Below are 13,093 nucleotides of genomic sequence, written 5' to 3'. Positions count from 1 at the left end.
GCTATTTTAAACATATAGATGTTGTGTTACCTGTTACCTGTTACCATGGTGCTCATTCTCAAAAAACAGAACAGAAAAGACAGCATGAGAAACGGACAACTGTCTCCAGTTGTTGTTTTTATTTTGTTTATGTTTGGGTAGAACTGAAGACATATGGATTTGCTTGAGGCGTGAAGTATATGTTTAAAATAAAAGAGCAAACAAACTACATCATTGCAGAAATCCTACTGTTATTAAGAAACAGTTCAAAACTCTGACCTGAATTATTATTATCATATTTGTAGAAGAAAAAAATCCCAATCATGATAATTATGATCACCACAAAGTATAGGGTATACAAATCTGCTATACAACACACCGTGACAAGAGATTAGGTTAGACACATTTCATATTTTTACTTTTTCAGATAAATAAAATAAAAAAAAACTCTGTAAAACTTTCAACAAGATATACTGGTTATAGTCTTTGTAGCTACAGGCAATATATGAATACTAGCCAGCATATCCATCCTTGAGTCGACAGAACAATGTCTTAATAAAGGCTAATGTGAGTCAGAATGGGTGGTAGACAAAAGCTTTGTTTACATGCACAGAACTGCATTTTTTAAATTTGTAATCAAATCAAACACAACTTTAGCTGATTTGTGTGCACCATGTTTCGTTTCATTACCAATATGACTTGATGCAGGATACGACCAAGGAATTCATTTCAAAATATTATTACAGCAGTTACTATTATGAGAGTAATAAAATAGTGGTGGATATGTCGCACAGCATTATGGGCATGATATCACACAACATATTCTATTCATTTGTCCTAATATGTGTTTTCCCTGTGCCATTGAGGGACTGAGGATTCATCACGATGGTGTATTCAAACATTTTGCAGCAGGATATTTATGTGTGAACAGCTCAAACCTAAAGTACTCCTGGTAGTGTGATTTCGTTTTTATATTGCCACTGCTGCTTATGAACAGTCTATTATGCAGTTACCATAGTGATAGGCCTTGGCTGTATTTTGATTGTAAAACCAATTAGAAACAGCTCACAGAGACACGCAGCTGCCTTGATGAACTAAATCCATCAAATGAGACTGCCACAGTGCGGCGATGTTTCATAACATACATTTATAGCATGAGAATCAAAAGTACTTTCAATCTTCAAGAAGAGATCATTGCACATCTCTAGCTAGATGTTACGTTCCCCTCCAATCAACATCAGTACAAACAGTGTAATGTATTTTAAGGAGGAACACAATCAGGAGACAGGTTCCATACTGTAGCAGATGATTTTGGAAATTAAAACTATGGTCATTACTTTCGGTATTTTACAATTTTCTTGCAGAGAAAACTGACATCGTAAATGTTTACATGACTGATTCAGTTGATCTAATTGTATATCTTGACACACATTTTAAAGCATACACCATACAATACACTGTAGGTGTTAATTTCATTTTTACTAATAGTTTTAGGTGACCAAGTTAGAGTATAATTTGTGTCGAGTAATTTTTTTTGCACTTTTGTGAGAAACAGACGAGGAAGACGAAGAAAAGGACTTAGGTGGCTTCATTCTCTTTACACATTGAAGGGGAACTACACCGACTATCGGATTCACAAGAAATGTATTTATATCATCGGCAGTGCAACTCAGCCTGTGAGAAATGTAATGTCATCATGTGATGCTGAACTGATAAACTTTTGAAAAGTCTGAAAAAAATGGTGTTACAAACTAGACGTATGGAGTTTGAAAGACATTTAGCAGGCAGGATGGATCTAAATAAAACATGTTGGTGCATTGTGGGTAATGTAGGATGCATTTGGTTTGGAACTTGACCCAATCCTATGAAATACTATTCTATGAAATACAAAGCTATATCGGCCTCTGCTGCTTTAATTTGATTGATCTGGAGTTTCCTTTTAAGGTTTAAAGAAACAATTGATTAAATACAGCAGCTATTATACTTTAAATTGATCCTCAATCCCCGTCAATAACAAGGTCACTTCCTGCATGTAAACGCAGCCTCCGATTTGACTATAGTGCACACTAGTTAGAGCTTGATAGTATTTATTAAGACAATGTTCAGTCAAAAGCATGTGAATGATGTGTGATAGGAGTATCTTTACTTTTCAAACTGGCTTTTATCCATCATTTAATAACTTAATGCCTGCAAGAAGGACAGTCATGCAGGGTATTTACTGTACATACTGGCTTCCATTCTCTAGCTATACATCTTATTAATATATATTATTGATACCATCATTATAAAGTTAGAGTATTAGTAGGCTTTGATATTACATCACAGGTTCATCAAATGCCTTTGAATAGCATAAACAGCTGGCAAATCATCTGTGTCATTCAAACATTTGATGCAACCTTGTGAGAATAGAGCATCAGCTTCTCAAGTGAAGCAATGCTAAAAACCTCCCAAAGACCCCAGTCATCAATGATCAGTGTCCTATGAGCTTTGAGCACGATTTGAACACACGCGCATACCCACACACATTGTCTAAAAGAGATAACACTTTGGCCGCTTGCGCTAAAATATTTTGTGCTTTAGGGAGAACAAGTTGCAGACGACAAAGAAGTCTTGCATTGGCCACAGGGCAGGAACATCCCCCAAAACATCAACAATCCTACAGTTTACTAAAACATAAGGCTGGAAAAAAGCTGTGACATTTCTCAGAACTGGAAAGTGAACCATTCGAATTTACAAAACCTCTTCAATTATTGACAAAAGTGATGGTGACTTTTGTTTCATTTATTATGAGAGGCTACTGAGTCACACACATTAAATACACTTATGTAGAAACAAGATGTCGAGATGCGTTTCCATCTCTCGCCTCAGGCTGTTATCTACTTAGGATGTCATTTAACCAAAGGAAACAGGGAAGAGAGGTTTGCTCTCTGCTGATAGACACACATAAATATAAGAGAACAAAAAGCAACGTTGCTCCTTGCCCTGATGCTTCAGCTGGCAGCAGACACAGTGACAGATATAAGAGACAGATCTAGAGCAGATAGTGGGACAGATGCAAGCACTCAGATGTCTTTTGTTTAAAAACCACAATGAAGAACATGAAGAAAGCAACAAAAGCAAAGCTGCTGTCTAACACTGCATGTTTAAGAGCCCATGAACAACAACTGAGGCCAGAAATGTAAGTAATTTGTTTTCATTGTCCAGTGGGAAATGCTCCAACCCAAAGTACCAGTATTCCCGAATGAGGCATGTGAAGGGGGGGTCCAATGGAGGAGGGACAGCATGAGGGGGGAGTAGTGGCATCTAGTGGTACTTTAGGGGTGACAGATCTGAAGAAATGTGAAACAAGGAGCCATCATATGAAGGGTGAAATCCAGTTGACGACGGGGGGTTATTTAACAGTTTAGTGGGGCTGCCACTGCGTCTCGCTTAGCCGAGGGATCAGGGAAGGATCGCGTTTCATTTGGCTTTGATTTCCGTGTAGTTGCTGTCATCATCCCCCCTCCCGGAGGCCCCTTCCCTGGACCTGGCCCCGATAAACTCCAGAGCAGCGTAATTCAGCTCTTGCCTCTCCAGTCCTGCCAAAGAGCCCACAGGTTGATAATCCCCGTCTTCTCCCTGCAGACAGAAGGATCGATCAGCGACACAAAACTCGGGCAGGGTGCCGGTGACACCGCAAGTGACAGAAGAGCGCGACGGACAACACTACCAAAATATGTTAGTGGTTAGTGGTCGACAATTGACAAGGAGACTGAGATGTTTCTTGTAAGTCTGGCAAATTTGTGTTAGCAATGAGGCAGCCATGCAGCAGGCAGATTCAGAAACAAACGGCAGTGTACAGAACACAAAAGCTGATATGCGAGGAGATGTATCTGTCACTGAGGCTTGTGTTTTTAATGGGGATCTGTTTAGGAACCTTACCGTAGTTTCCTCTAGAATGGAGTTAAACTTTGAGCCCAACAGCTCTGTCTTAAGCTGTGCAAGTTAGGGGAGAGAAAAACAGACAGAAAAACGCATAGAAGCGATGAAAGCAAGAGAAAACAGTGTTCGGAAAGGTAATGGTTGAAGGTACTGGAATGCCTGTGGGAAGGACTCCTTTTATTACCTTATTTTCATAAGTCAAAATGGGGTCTCATATATACAACTTGCTGGATTACATACAATGTTTAATCCTAAACAGTTTGAGAATGGTCATCCAACCCATCCTCCATCATAATAATAATTGACATCAGCATGTCTCACCACTTTCTTCCTCAGATTTTGTTTGTCCTTCTTGACTGCGCTGTAGTACAAAGCTGGGTTCTCCAGGACCACATCCTGCCTAGGGGTGCCATTCTCTCTGGGGGACGGAGTCACATAGTCAGACTCGGTCTCGACTGCCACTAACGCAGGGCGACACGCCAAGCCTGGGCATCCATTTTAAAACAACAAGCTATGTAAGGTTAAGCTGGAGGTCTGTGGGTGAGTGACGTGGTTATTTGATGGGTTTAGTCGCTGAGCTCACACCCACTTGAAGGGTGATTTGTCAGAGGAAGCTTGTCAATTTGAGGGTCCAAATGTGCCTTGAGGCTTAAATAAAGTTTTTGGTTAACAAAGCTACTTGGATTTTGTTTAGCGTAGCAGGTCAAGGATTCAGAAGCAGTGTCAGGGCAGGGATTTGAGTCTGCAAAACATAAGGTTAGTCTAGCTTGCTAACCGACTCCACAAGGTGGCCAATGCGGATCTCCAAGGGGTTCTTCTCTTGGTAAATTGGTAAACAGCTAAATTGCTTTTGAGAAATGGTTCTCACGTCCACATCAATCCCACAATCAATCATATTCAATATGCATCAATGTGTTTTAGAATGGATGACTAGGCTTAAGTGTTTCCTTGGATTTCAGAGAATGCTTAGTGAGGAAAAAGGGCTACTTCTGCCTCGCATCAGCCTTTCAGTTATTTATCATTTATACTCACTTCTTGTTGTTGTGGCCAACGTATCTCACTGCTGCAATGATGAAGGCTATGACGGCCACTCCTCCTATAGTGCCAACTATAACTGCCATCATGTACTTTTCTGAAAACAAAGAACAGAATTGTTATTGATCGCACTATGCAGAGGTCAGAGTAGATCTGTTAAAGAGAGAACAATCACTTCTCTTCGAGTGCATAAGGCCAATTTGTGAATATGGTTTAAAGGCCTTTTTGTTGATATCTAAATGCTCGCACACCAAAATACAACCATTCCTACTTGAGACGTACATGTGAAAGCAAACTTCAAACATATTTTTTTAACAATCCTAAAACAGCTGGGGATTACTGCGGCTGGTGGTTTTAGCAAACATTACTCAAGCAGGAGGAAAAAGGTTTTGTTGAGAAGTATTTTCCGCTGCAGATCAATAAACAATTATCTAATTTACAGCTGCAGGAGAGGGCTCAGCTCAAAATAAACTACAGGGCCCGTGTTCATGGTAAAAAAGGACCATGTCACCTATTAAAACAGTCGAGCTGATTTATGTGTTTTTGGACAACAATGGAGCTCTATAGCAATATATCAGGCGTGGCTGCACAGACAACAATTGCCAATAAAAACAATTTGCTGTTGTTGACAGTAAGAAAAACTAGAATTGTACTGAACTTTCAGCATTTGAATGCAGGATTAAGACAAATAGGAATTCAGACAAATAGGAATAAGAAAAACTATAGGTTACTTACGTAACCCCAGTTGATTGTCTCACTATGGGATGCGCCTCATCGCGGAGCAAACAGAAGCATCAATCTCATTACGCCAATCCTGATTGGCTGGTGATCTTGACGTCAGCGTCAGGGAATTCACCCCCTATAAGTAGCTTGCGCCACGACGCATGCGTCATTCAAAATAAGCACCTCTTCTCGCTTCACCATAGCAAGGAGGGCCGTCTGGTGAGACATCTCACTTCATGTTACTCTGACAACTGGGGTTACGTAAGTAACCTATAGTTCTCATTCATAACACTCCGTTCGATGTCTCACTATGGGATATTGTAGCTCCCGTATTGCCAGACGAGCTTATCTCGAAGATCACCGATCAACCAGAATTTAACAGGTAGAGTCCCGACTCAACAAGGTGCCCAGCACTGCTCGGGCCACGCTTGGAGCGTAGACGTCTAGCCTGTAAAAGCGGACAAAAGTGAGCGGCGAGGACCAGCTCGCCGCTGCACAGATGTCTTGGATGGAAACACCCTTGAACAAAGCCCAGGATGTAGCCAGGCCCCAAGTTGAGTGAGCCAACAGACCCGAAGGTGCTTGCAAATTCTGACTCGTATAGGCCAAAGCAATTGCCTCCACAATCCAGTGGGAGACCCGTTGCTTAGTAACAGGCTTGCCCTTGTGAGGGTTAGCCCAGGACACGAAGAGTTGGTCATTAAGACGAAGCTCCTTTGATCTGTCCATATATGTGTGCAAAGCCCGGACTGGACACAACAGATCCTGCTGCTGCTCCCCGGAGGAAACCAGCGGCGGAGGAAATGCCTCAATGTCAATTGGGGTACACGAACCAACCACCTTTGGTGTAAAGGCAGGGTTGGGTTTCAACAACACTCTCGTTTGCCCTGGGGCGAACTGAGTGCATGAGGGATGTACAGACAGTGCATGGATATCGCTGACCCGCTTGGCGGATGCCAGGGCCAGTAACAGCACTGTCTTGAGTGACAGATAGATACACGATATCGTGTTGTCTATCCTCACGAGGACATGGTGTCCTCTGAGAGAAGGCATGAAGCGTTTTAGGGTGGGGAACACCGCTAAAAGCTCCGGGTAATTTACGTGCGCCCGCTGGAGGTCTCTGCTCTAGAGACCTCTCACCGGGCGACCTTCGTAAGTCCCCTGTCAGCCCGTCTGACATGCGTCCGTGGTGACCACCTTCCGTGAAAGGACAGCACCCGTAGGCGCGTCCCGCACTGGAAAAGTCGGGTGTAGTGCCACTACGCATTACATAATAACCAATACTCTCCGCACGCCGTGGCGCGCAGGGTTTAGTTTTATTATGAGGCCCATGTTGAGTGGGTGCTTTACGAGGACATTTCTCTGCGTAATCTGACTCTGCCCGGCGGGCATTATAGATAAAACGCTTCTTTCTAGGAGAGAGAGAGAACCTCTCTCTCCAGAATATGGGTTAACTCTCTCCGGGCTTGTGAAAACAGATAAATTATAACTGTTTTTAGAAGCCCAGGCAGATGTCGTGAGTATCTCCTGCTGTATGCTCCTTAGAGCCAGCTGGGATGTCACACTTACGGCTCCAGCCGGCACTGCGCATGCACGTGACGGTGGAGCCTTCACGACCCCAGCCGGCACTGCGCATGCGCGTGACGGTGGTGCCCTTAAAGCCCCAGCCGGCACTGCGCGTGCGCATGGCGGTGGTCCCTTCACAGACCCGTCAATAATACGCCTTTTGAGAGATGCCGTAGCTGCTCTCAAAAGGGGAAGAATTGGCGGGCTGTTTATTGGTTTTATTGATTTTCTTTTCATTTTTTTTGAGCTGCGCCCTCGGCCTGAAGCCTGGATGCGTCAGAGGCAAATGTTTTATGACAGAGGAATCAATCAACGTGTGACATGTGTTTGTGCGGACTTGAGGATGGTGTTTAGGCCTCTCTCGAGGCGGCGGGAACACATTCACGGAGGGGAGAAGGAGGGGCTGTCACGCCGCTCGCTTCTTCTTCCTCGACTGCTGGCCGAAATTCTGGGTTGGCTGAGCCTGAGCTGCAGCCGGAACCAGAGATTTTCTCGGCCAACTTGCCCTTGTCTCCAGCCTGGGCTGGGGACTCGGATGGGCTGCGACCTCTGCGTCTTCGGTGTTTTAAACCGAGCAGAGTTCGAGGCAGCTTTGGCAGAGGACTGCTGCTGCGAGAGCAGCGGCTGGACCCTTCGAGGGAGGCAGAGGTGGAGTGCCTCGTCCTCCCTCTTCTTCGTCTCACACCTCCTTTGCATGGAGGCGAGAGCGGAGCCAAAAATTCCCTCGGGAATGATGGGCATATCCAGCACATCCTCCTTTTCCCGGTCTGGGAGAGTGGTGAGGTTGAGCCATCTCGCTCTTTCCTGCACCACCATGATCCCAATTGCCTTGCGGCGCAGCGTTGGACACAGAGACAAATGTCCGTGACCGCTGCCATCTCGTCCAGAGTGGCTGCCCCCGGGGTTACCCGACAGGTCCTCGCAGAGCTCCGCTTGGTATGCGGTTAACAGCGAGGACACATTCAGGGCCCTGGCGGACAACGCTGCCGCTTTGTAGGCCTTTTCAGTCATTGTGGACTGAAAACGGTCCGACTTTGCTGGCAGCGTGGGGTTCCTGCTTGGTGACGGGCCCACCTTTGGTAGAAGGTGAGCCGCTACCAGCGGTTCCATGGGCGGCATGCAGTGCAGGCCGAGCTTCTCCATTCCGTCACAGTCTAGGGAAGAGGCACCCTGGATTGAGGTGTCGGTCTCCACGAGACCGACACCTCATCCAACATCTCCGGGAAGACTGGAAGGAGTTGTCTCTTTTTCCCCGCTGCTTGGGGAAGATGTTTTCCCTCGTAGCGGGACCTGGAGGTCTCCTTGGCCATTTCGGGCCACGGGACGTTGAGTCTGGCCGCAGCGCGTTTACACACAGCCTGCAGATCCATGCTCAGACCGGGCGAAGCTGGTGCGCTATCCCCCGGGAGAACAGCACTTGCATCAGGCTTTGCAGCCTGAGCCGGTGACATGAAGGTGTCCTCTTCCTGTTCATCCGATTCGGACAGGAGGAACGCCAAGGCGTCCTCCTCTTCGTCCTCCTCGTAATCAGGCCCGAGGACATCCTCCGCGGGTGAGACCATGGTGAGGTCTAACCGGGAGCCCCAGCTTGGTGGAGCGCGGGAAACCGTTCCCGCGTGTCTTGCCGTCACCGGGTCCCGGCCTGCCAGGGCGCGGGATTCCGGTTCTATAGCCATAGCCGATAGTGAGCCCCAGACCGACACGGAGAGGGGCTCACTCTCTGTGGCGGACGCCCCCGTGTCCTGACTGCCGGTCCGTGGGTCCGTGGACATGGGGGGGTCCTGTTCCGACAGGCTAGCTTGTCGAGCTAACCGTCAGCGGAGGCTCTTAACGGTGAAGCGGACGCAATGTCCGCATGAGCCGGGGTTGTTGATAGCGCCTCGGGCGTGTTCCAGCCCGAGGCAGGACGAACAGACCTGGTGTGTGTCTGTGCCCGAGATCTTCAACCCGTAGCCGTAGAGTCGAGCCACCGAGTCCCTGACTCCTCTGGTGTGAGGGAGAGGGGCGTCCATCTTGGCCGCCTCGTGGCGTGGAGAGGGCCCGCTCTCGACAGGTGGGACAGGAGAAAAGATAAAACCACCTTGTCCTTAATCCGGAGAAAAAGGACGGTGTGGGTCTTTTATTCCCGGAGAATACTGACTGGTGTGGCAGTATGCTCCTTAAATCCTTTCTTCCTCCATGGTGTTGGTAGAGAGGGAGCGAGCTAGCAACAGGTGTGCTGCTAGCTTGAAAAAATCGGACCTACCTTACTTTCTCGTAGAGAAGGGCAAGGTCGATTTTAAGTACTAACGGTGTTAGTACTACCGTCTTCCTGCGAAGCAGAAGGAGTAGCCGGCGAGCGCCCGTCGACCGAAATGGGTATTTGGGTTCAGTCTGTGGACAGTGAAGCTTGCCCGGCTACTGTAGAGATGTGCTCTGAAGCGAGAAGAGGTGTTTGAATGACGCATGCGTTGTGGCGCAAGCTACTTATAGGGGGTGATTTCCCCTGACGCTGACGTCAAGATCACCGGCCAATCAGGATTGGCGTAATGAGATGCTTCTGTTTTCTCCGCGATGAGGCGCATCCCATAGTGAGACATCGAACGGAGTGTTATGAATGAGAACTGATTATCTTGCACTAATTTATCAGTTTTATTTCCATATCCACACTGAAGCTAATGTGCACAAGACAGTAAAGAACAATTGGCAGAAATAAGACATTCTCATTCAAATAGTATCAAACGTCCCTACAAGTAAATACTCAGATGTGGTGTATAGTTGGTCCCAACTCACTCTCCTGCTGCAGCTCCAGTTGTACGCTCTCTCTTCCGTACGTGTTGAAGTAGCTGCAGTGGACGTTGACGGCTGGGCCTCCGTTGTCTACCCGCTCGCCTTTCTCCCGCAGCTTGATCATTCCCGTAGAGGTGTGTCCGTCTGTGTGTGTGTAGAAGTTGTACCGGCCGTCTGTTTCGTTGATGGTGACATTCACATCGGGCAGGTAGAACTCAATGGTGGGTTCAGGGTTTCCTGTGGCAATGCACACACACTGGACACCCTCCCTCACCACGGTGCACTTTGACTCCTCCAGAAGGACAGGGGCATCTAGTGAAGGAGGCAGAAAGAGCTACAATAACACCATTGAATGTGGATATATGTACATGTCAAACTAAACTTTTTGCTTATGGAAATGTTTCCTATTTAAAGGTCTCCTATTATACTGTTTTTCATCAATATATTAAAGGTCTCAGATATATACAAAACATCTCTCTGAAGTTGGCTCGAAATACCAATTGCAGCCATGCCATAATCCCCTCTGTTTCAACCCTGTTTCAAAAGTGCTGATTCTGTGTGTGTTACTTTAGATGAAAATAAAGAGCCACTCCCCACGCTCCTCTGAGAGATATTTGGCTAAAAAAAACAAAATGGTGCTCTAGGAAGAGATTCAGTGATAAGGTGGGGGGGGGTTACCTTGGTTGGTTATTTGCTAATGACACAAGCCAAAACGTCAGGACATTATAAAGTGGCCAAAATCTGAACAGCTCATTTTCAGACAGGTTTTTATATTAATGGATAAGGACAAAAAGTGAGGGGGTCTTTGTTCCTGAAACGTTCAGAATCGATTCTGCATAATAGGTGACCTTTCGAATTTGAACGTAATAATTTGTTACAATAAATAAATATTATTTTCTTAATGGAAGAAGGATGTTTTTGAAATTCTGCAATACATAGAAGCAGAATATTATACTTTTAATGGTTTCGAAACTTGAGAGACGCTGGCTATACATCCAAGAATATAATCCTGTTGACCTGCAGCATTCCACACTCATGTTGGGGGAAATGCAGGACAAGCACTTACACTCAACAGTGATGTTGAAGGAGCTGCTGGCTCTCCCATGCTCGTTCTCGGCCAGGCAGCGGTACTGTCCGTCTCCCTGGGGGGTGATCTCCACAATCTCCAGTACTGACAGCTCGTCGGCGGTGATGGTGCCCACCAGCTCCCCGTCCTTCAGCCAGGTGAGGGTGGGGGCCGGGCTGCCCTGGGTGCTACAGTGCAAGGCCAGCGTAGATCCATCGAGTATCGTCATGGAGTCGTTTACCACAGGCTCGCGGGGAGGGTCTGCAACATTTAAAGAGAAAATTATATTTGTTTCTTTACCTTATCCAGATTTGTTATCAGTCTCTTCATCTTTCCATAGTTACAACACGCTACCTTCTTCAATAACAATAGACAGCATTTTGGTATTGCAATTACTTTGGCCATTCAGGGTCAGCAGATCAATCAAGTTGATATGGCAATCTGTGATTCAACGGTGGCTTACATACACATCCAGCAGTTACAGAGCAACATCATCATTCATTTGGAGTCTTGTTTCTGGAAACCCTCTCTCCCTCTCCAAATCCTCAGGGAAACATCTGGCTATTAAGCTGCTAATGCTCCTCTATATTTACCAGCTAGCTGATTCTGAAAATGTGAAAAGCTGCTGTCTGTTTTCCAAAAATTGAGATGTAAGAGCAGTGAGAGCAAATATTGGCAATATGGCTGATCCTTTTTCTGTTGAGTGACCCTTTTTACAATGTCATCCATAAACATTTTAATCTCGAACAGCTAATAAACAGAGTGAGGTTCTCTGTTTCAGAATAAAATATGTATGCATTTTAATGAATAGAAATGTTCACTGATACGTTTGGGCAGAGATTTCTGGCTCTCAAAACACTACTCCAACCTACACACACTTTTAGCTGTTAACAAGGAAGGTCAAAGCACTCATGCTGTGTCCCTGTTTCATACAACAGCAGCTTTTGAATATGTAGTTCAGTGCACACAGGCGATAAAAAAAAAGTATACTCAAAGCTATCACTATGGATACTAAATCCAATCAGTTGCTTAATTGGCTATTGATGAACACTGTGGTTCCACAACAAGACCCTTTTTTTGTAGATTTGGCAGTGGTATTCTAAGGTCACAGTCTGACTGTGTCTTGTGTTTGCACACATTTTAAAAAAGTATTTTTGATTTATGACACTATTAGTATGTTATATGTATTTAGGACACAGCTTGACATTTTTTCCACAGTATAGCCCAAAACACGTTTTGTTTTGTTCTTTCCTTGCCGGCTTGTGGCTCCGAAGCTTTGCAGTGCATATGGATTTATTGATTAGGCAAGGTAGTATGGAAAATACTGAGCGTCCAGATCAGAAGCAGCTACAGTAGAAATGTGATTGGAGAAGTTTCTATGAATGTTGAGAGACCTTTTTATTTTGTTGAAATCTATTGAAGCTGAATTCAGGTCCACTACAGCGGCTTTCCTTCAGAGAGGGTGAGGAGAATGACCCAACTATTCCTTCATGGTTTCTGATGGGTATCATTTAAATTCACAGATGTAACTTATTCCTGATTCCATATTAGATGCTAACTGTATACAGAATGCATTGTCTGTTGGTTGGAATTGGGACAAAGCTGCTGTATCAGAAACTTACAATTGACAGCCAGGTACAGTGAAGTGTTCATGATGCCATAGCCATTGTCCCCGTAGCACGTGTAGATTCCCTCCTGTGCAGGCGTCACATCGTCCAGGGAGAGGGAGACGTTGGACGCCGTGTCCCACAGCAGCTCCTGGTCTCCAAACATCCAGGAAATCCTTGAAGGAGGGTTACTGTCCACCTCGCAGTGCAGCATCACAGAGCTGCCCTCCATCACCTCCGAGGACACATTCACCCACACAGAGCGCGGAGAGTCTGGGAGGGAAAGCAGAGAGTTTCATGTCCCTGGGCTCATGTGTATGACCGTCTTTTTTAAAACAGGGTTTACATACATATACATATACATACATATACATATATATATATATATATATACTATACACAAATATAACAGTGATTAATGCATGCA

At 45.4% G+C, this 13,093-nt stretch overlaps 1 protein-coding gene across 5 annotated transcripts in view; it reads right to left on the bottom strand.

Annotated features, from left to right (window-relative positions):
• Nucleotides 1-85: 85 nt before the first annotated feature.
• mag (myelin associated glycoprotein) overlaps nt 86-13,093 on the bottom strand; it is a 28,196-nt gene continuing 15,188 nt past the window's right edge. For 2 of the 5 annotated variants that reach the window (XM_071205945.1, XM_034101585.2), the window contains exons 7-13: nt 12,682-12,939; nt 11,060-11,320; nt 9,997-10,305; nt 4,933-5,032; nt 4,222-4,318; nt 3,901-3,954; nt 86-3,597 (exon numbers count right to left, since the gene is read on the bottom strand). In XM_071205945.1, coding sequence (XP_071062046.1) covers nt 3,439-3,597; nt 3,901-3,954; nt 4,222-4,318; nt 4,933-5,032; nt 9,997-10,305; nt 11,060-11,320; nt 12,682-12,939 — 1,238 coding nt within the window. In that variant the 3' untranslated portion in view covers nt 86-3,438. The remainder of the gene's footprint in view (nt 3,598-3,900; nt 3,955-4,221; nt 4,319-4,932; nt 5,033-9,996; nt 10,306-11,059; nt 11,321-12,681; nt 12,940-13,093) is intronic. The other 3 variants (XM_034101587.2, XM_034101589.2, XM_034101588.2) reach the window with 3 other exon arrangements.

This window comes from Pseudochaenichthys georgianus, chromosome 16, assembly GCF_902827115.2.
Source record: "Pseudochaenichthys georgianus chromosome 16, fPseGeo1.2, whole genome shotgun sequence".
In the NCBI taxonomy this organism is placed as follows: Eukaryota; Metazoa; Chordata; class Actinopteri; order Perciformes; family Channichthyidae; genus Pseudochaenichthys; species Pseudochaenichthys georgianus.
Note: the sequence above shows the minus strand (reverse complement) of the source record. Positions and strands in the feature narration are given on the sequence as shown.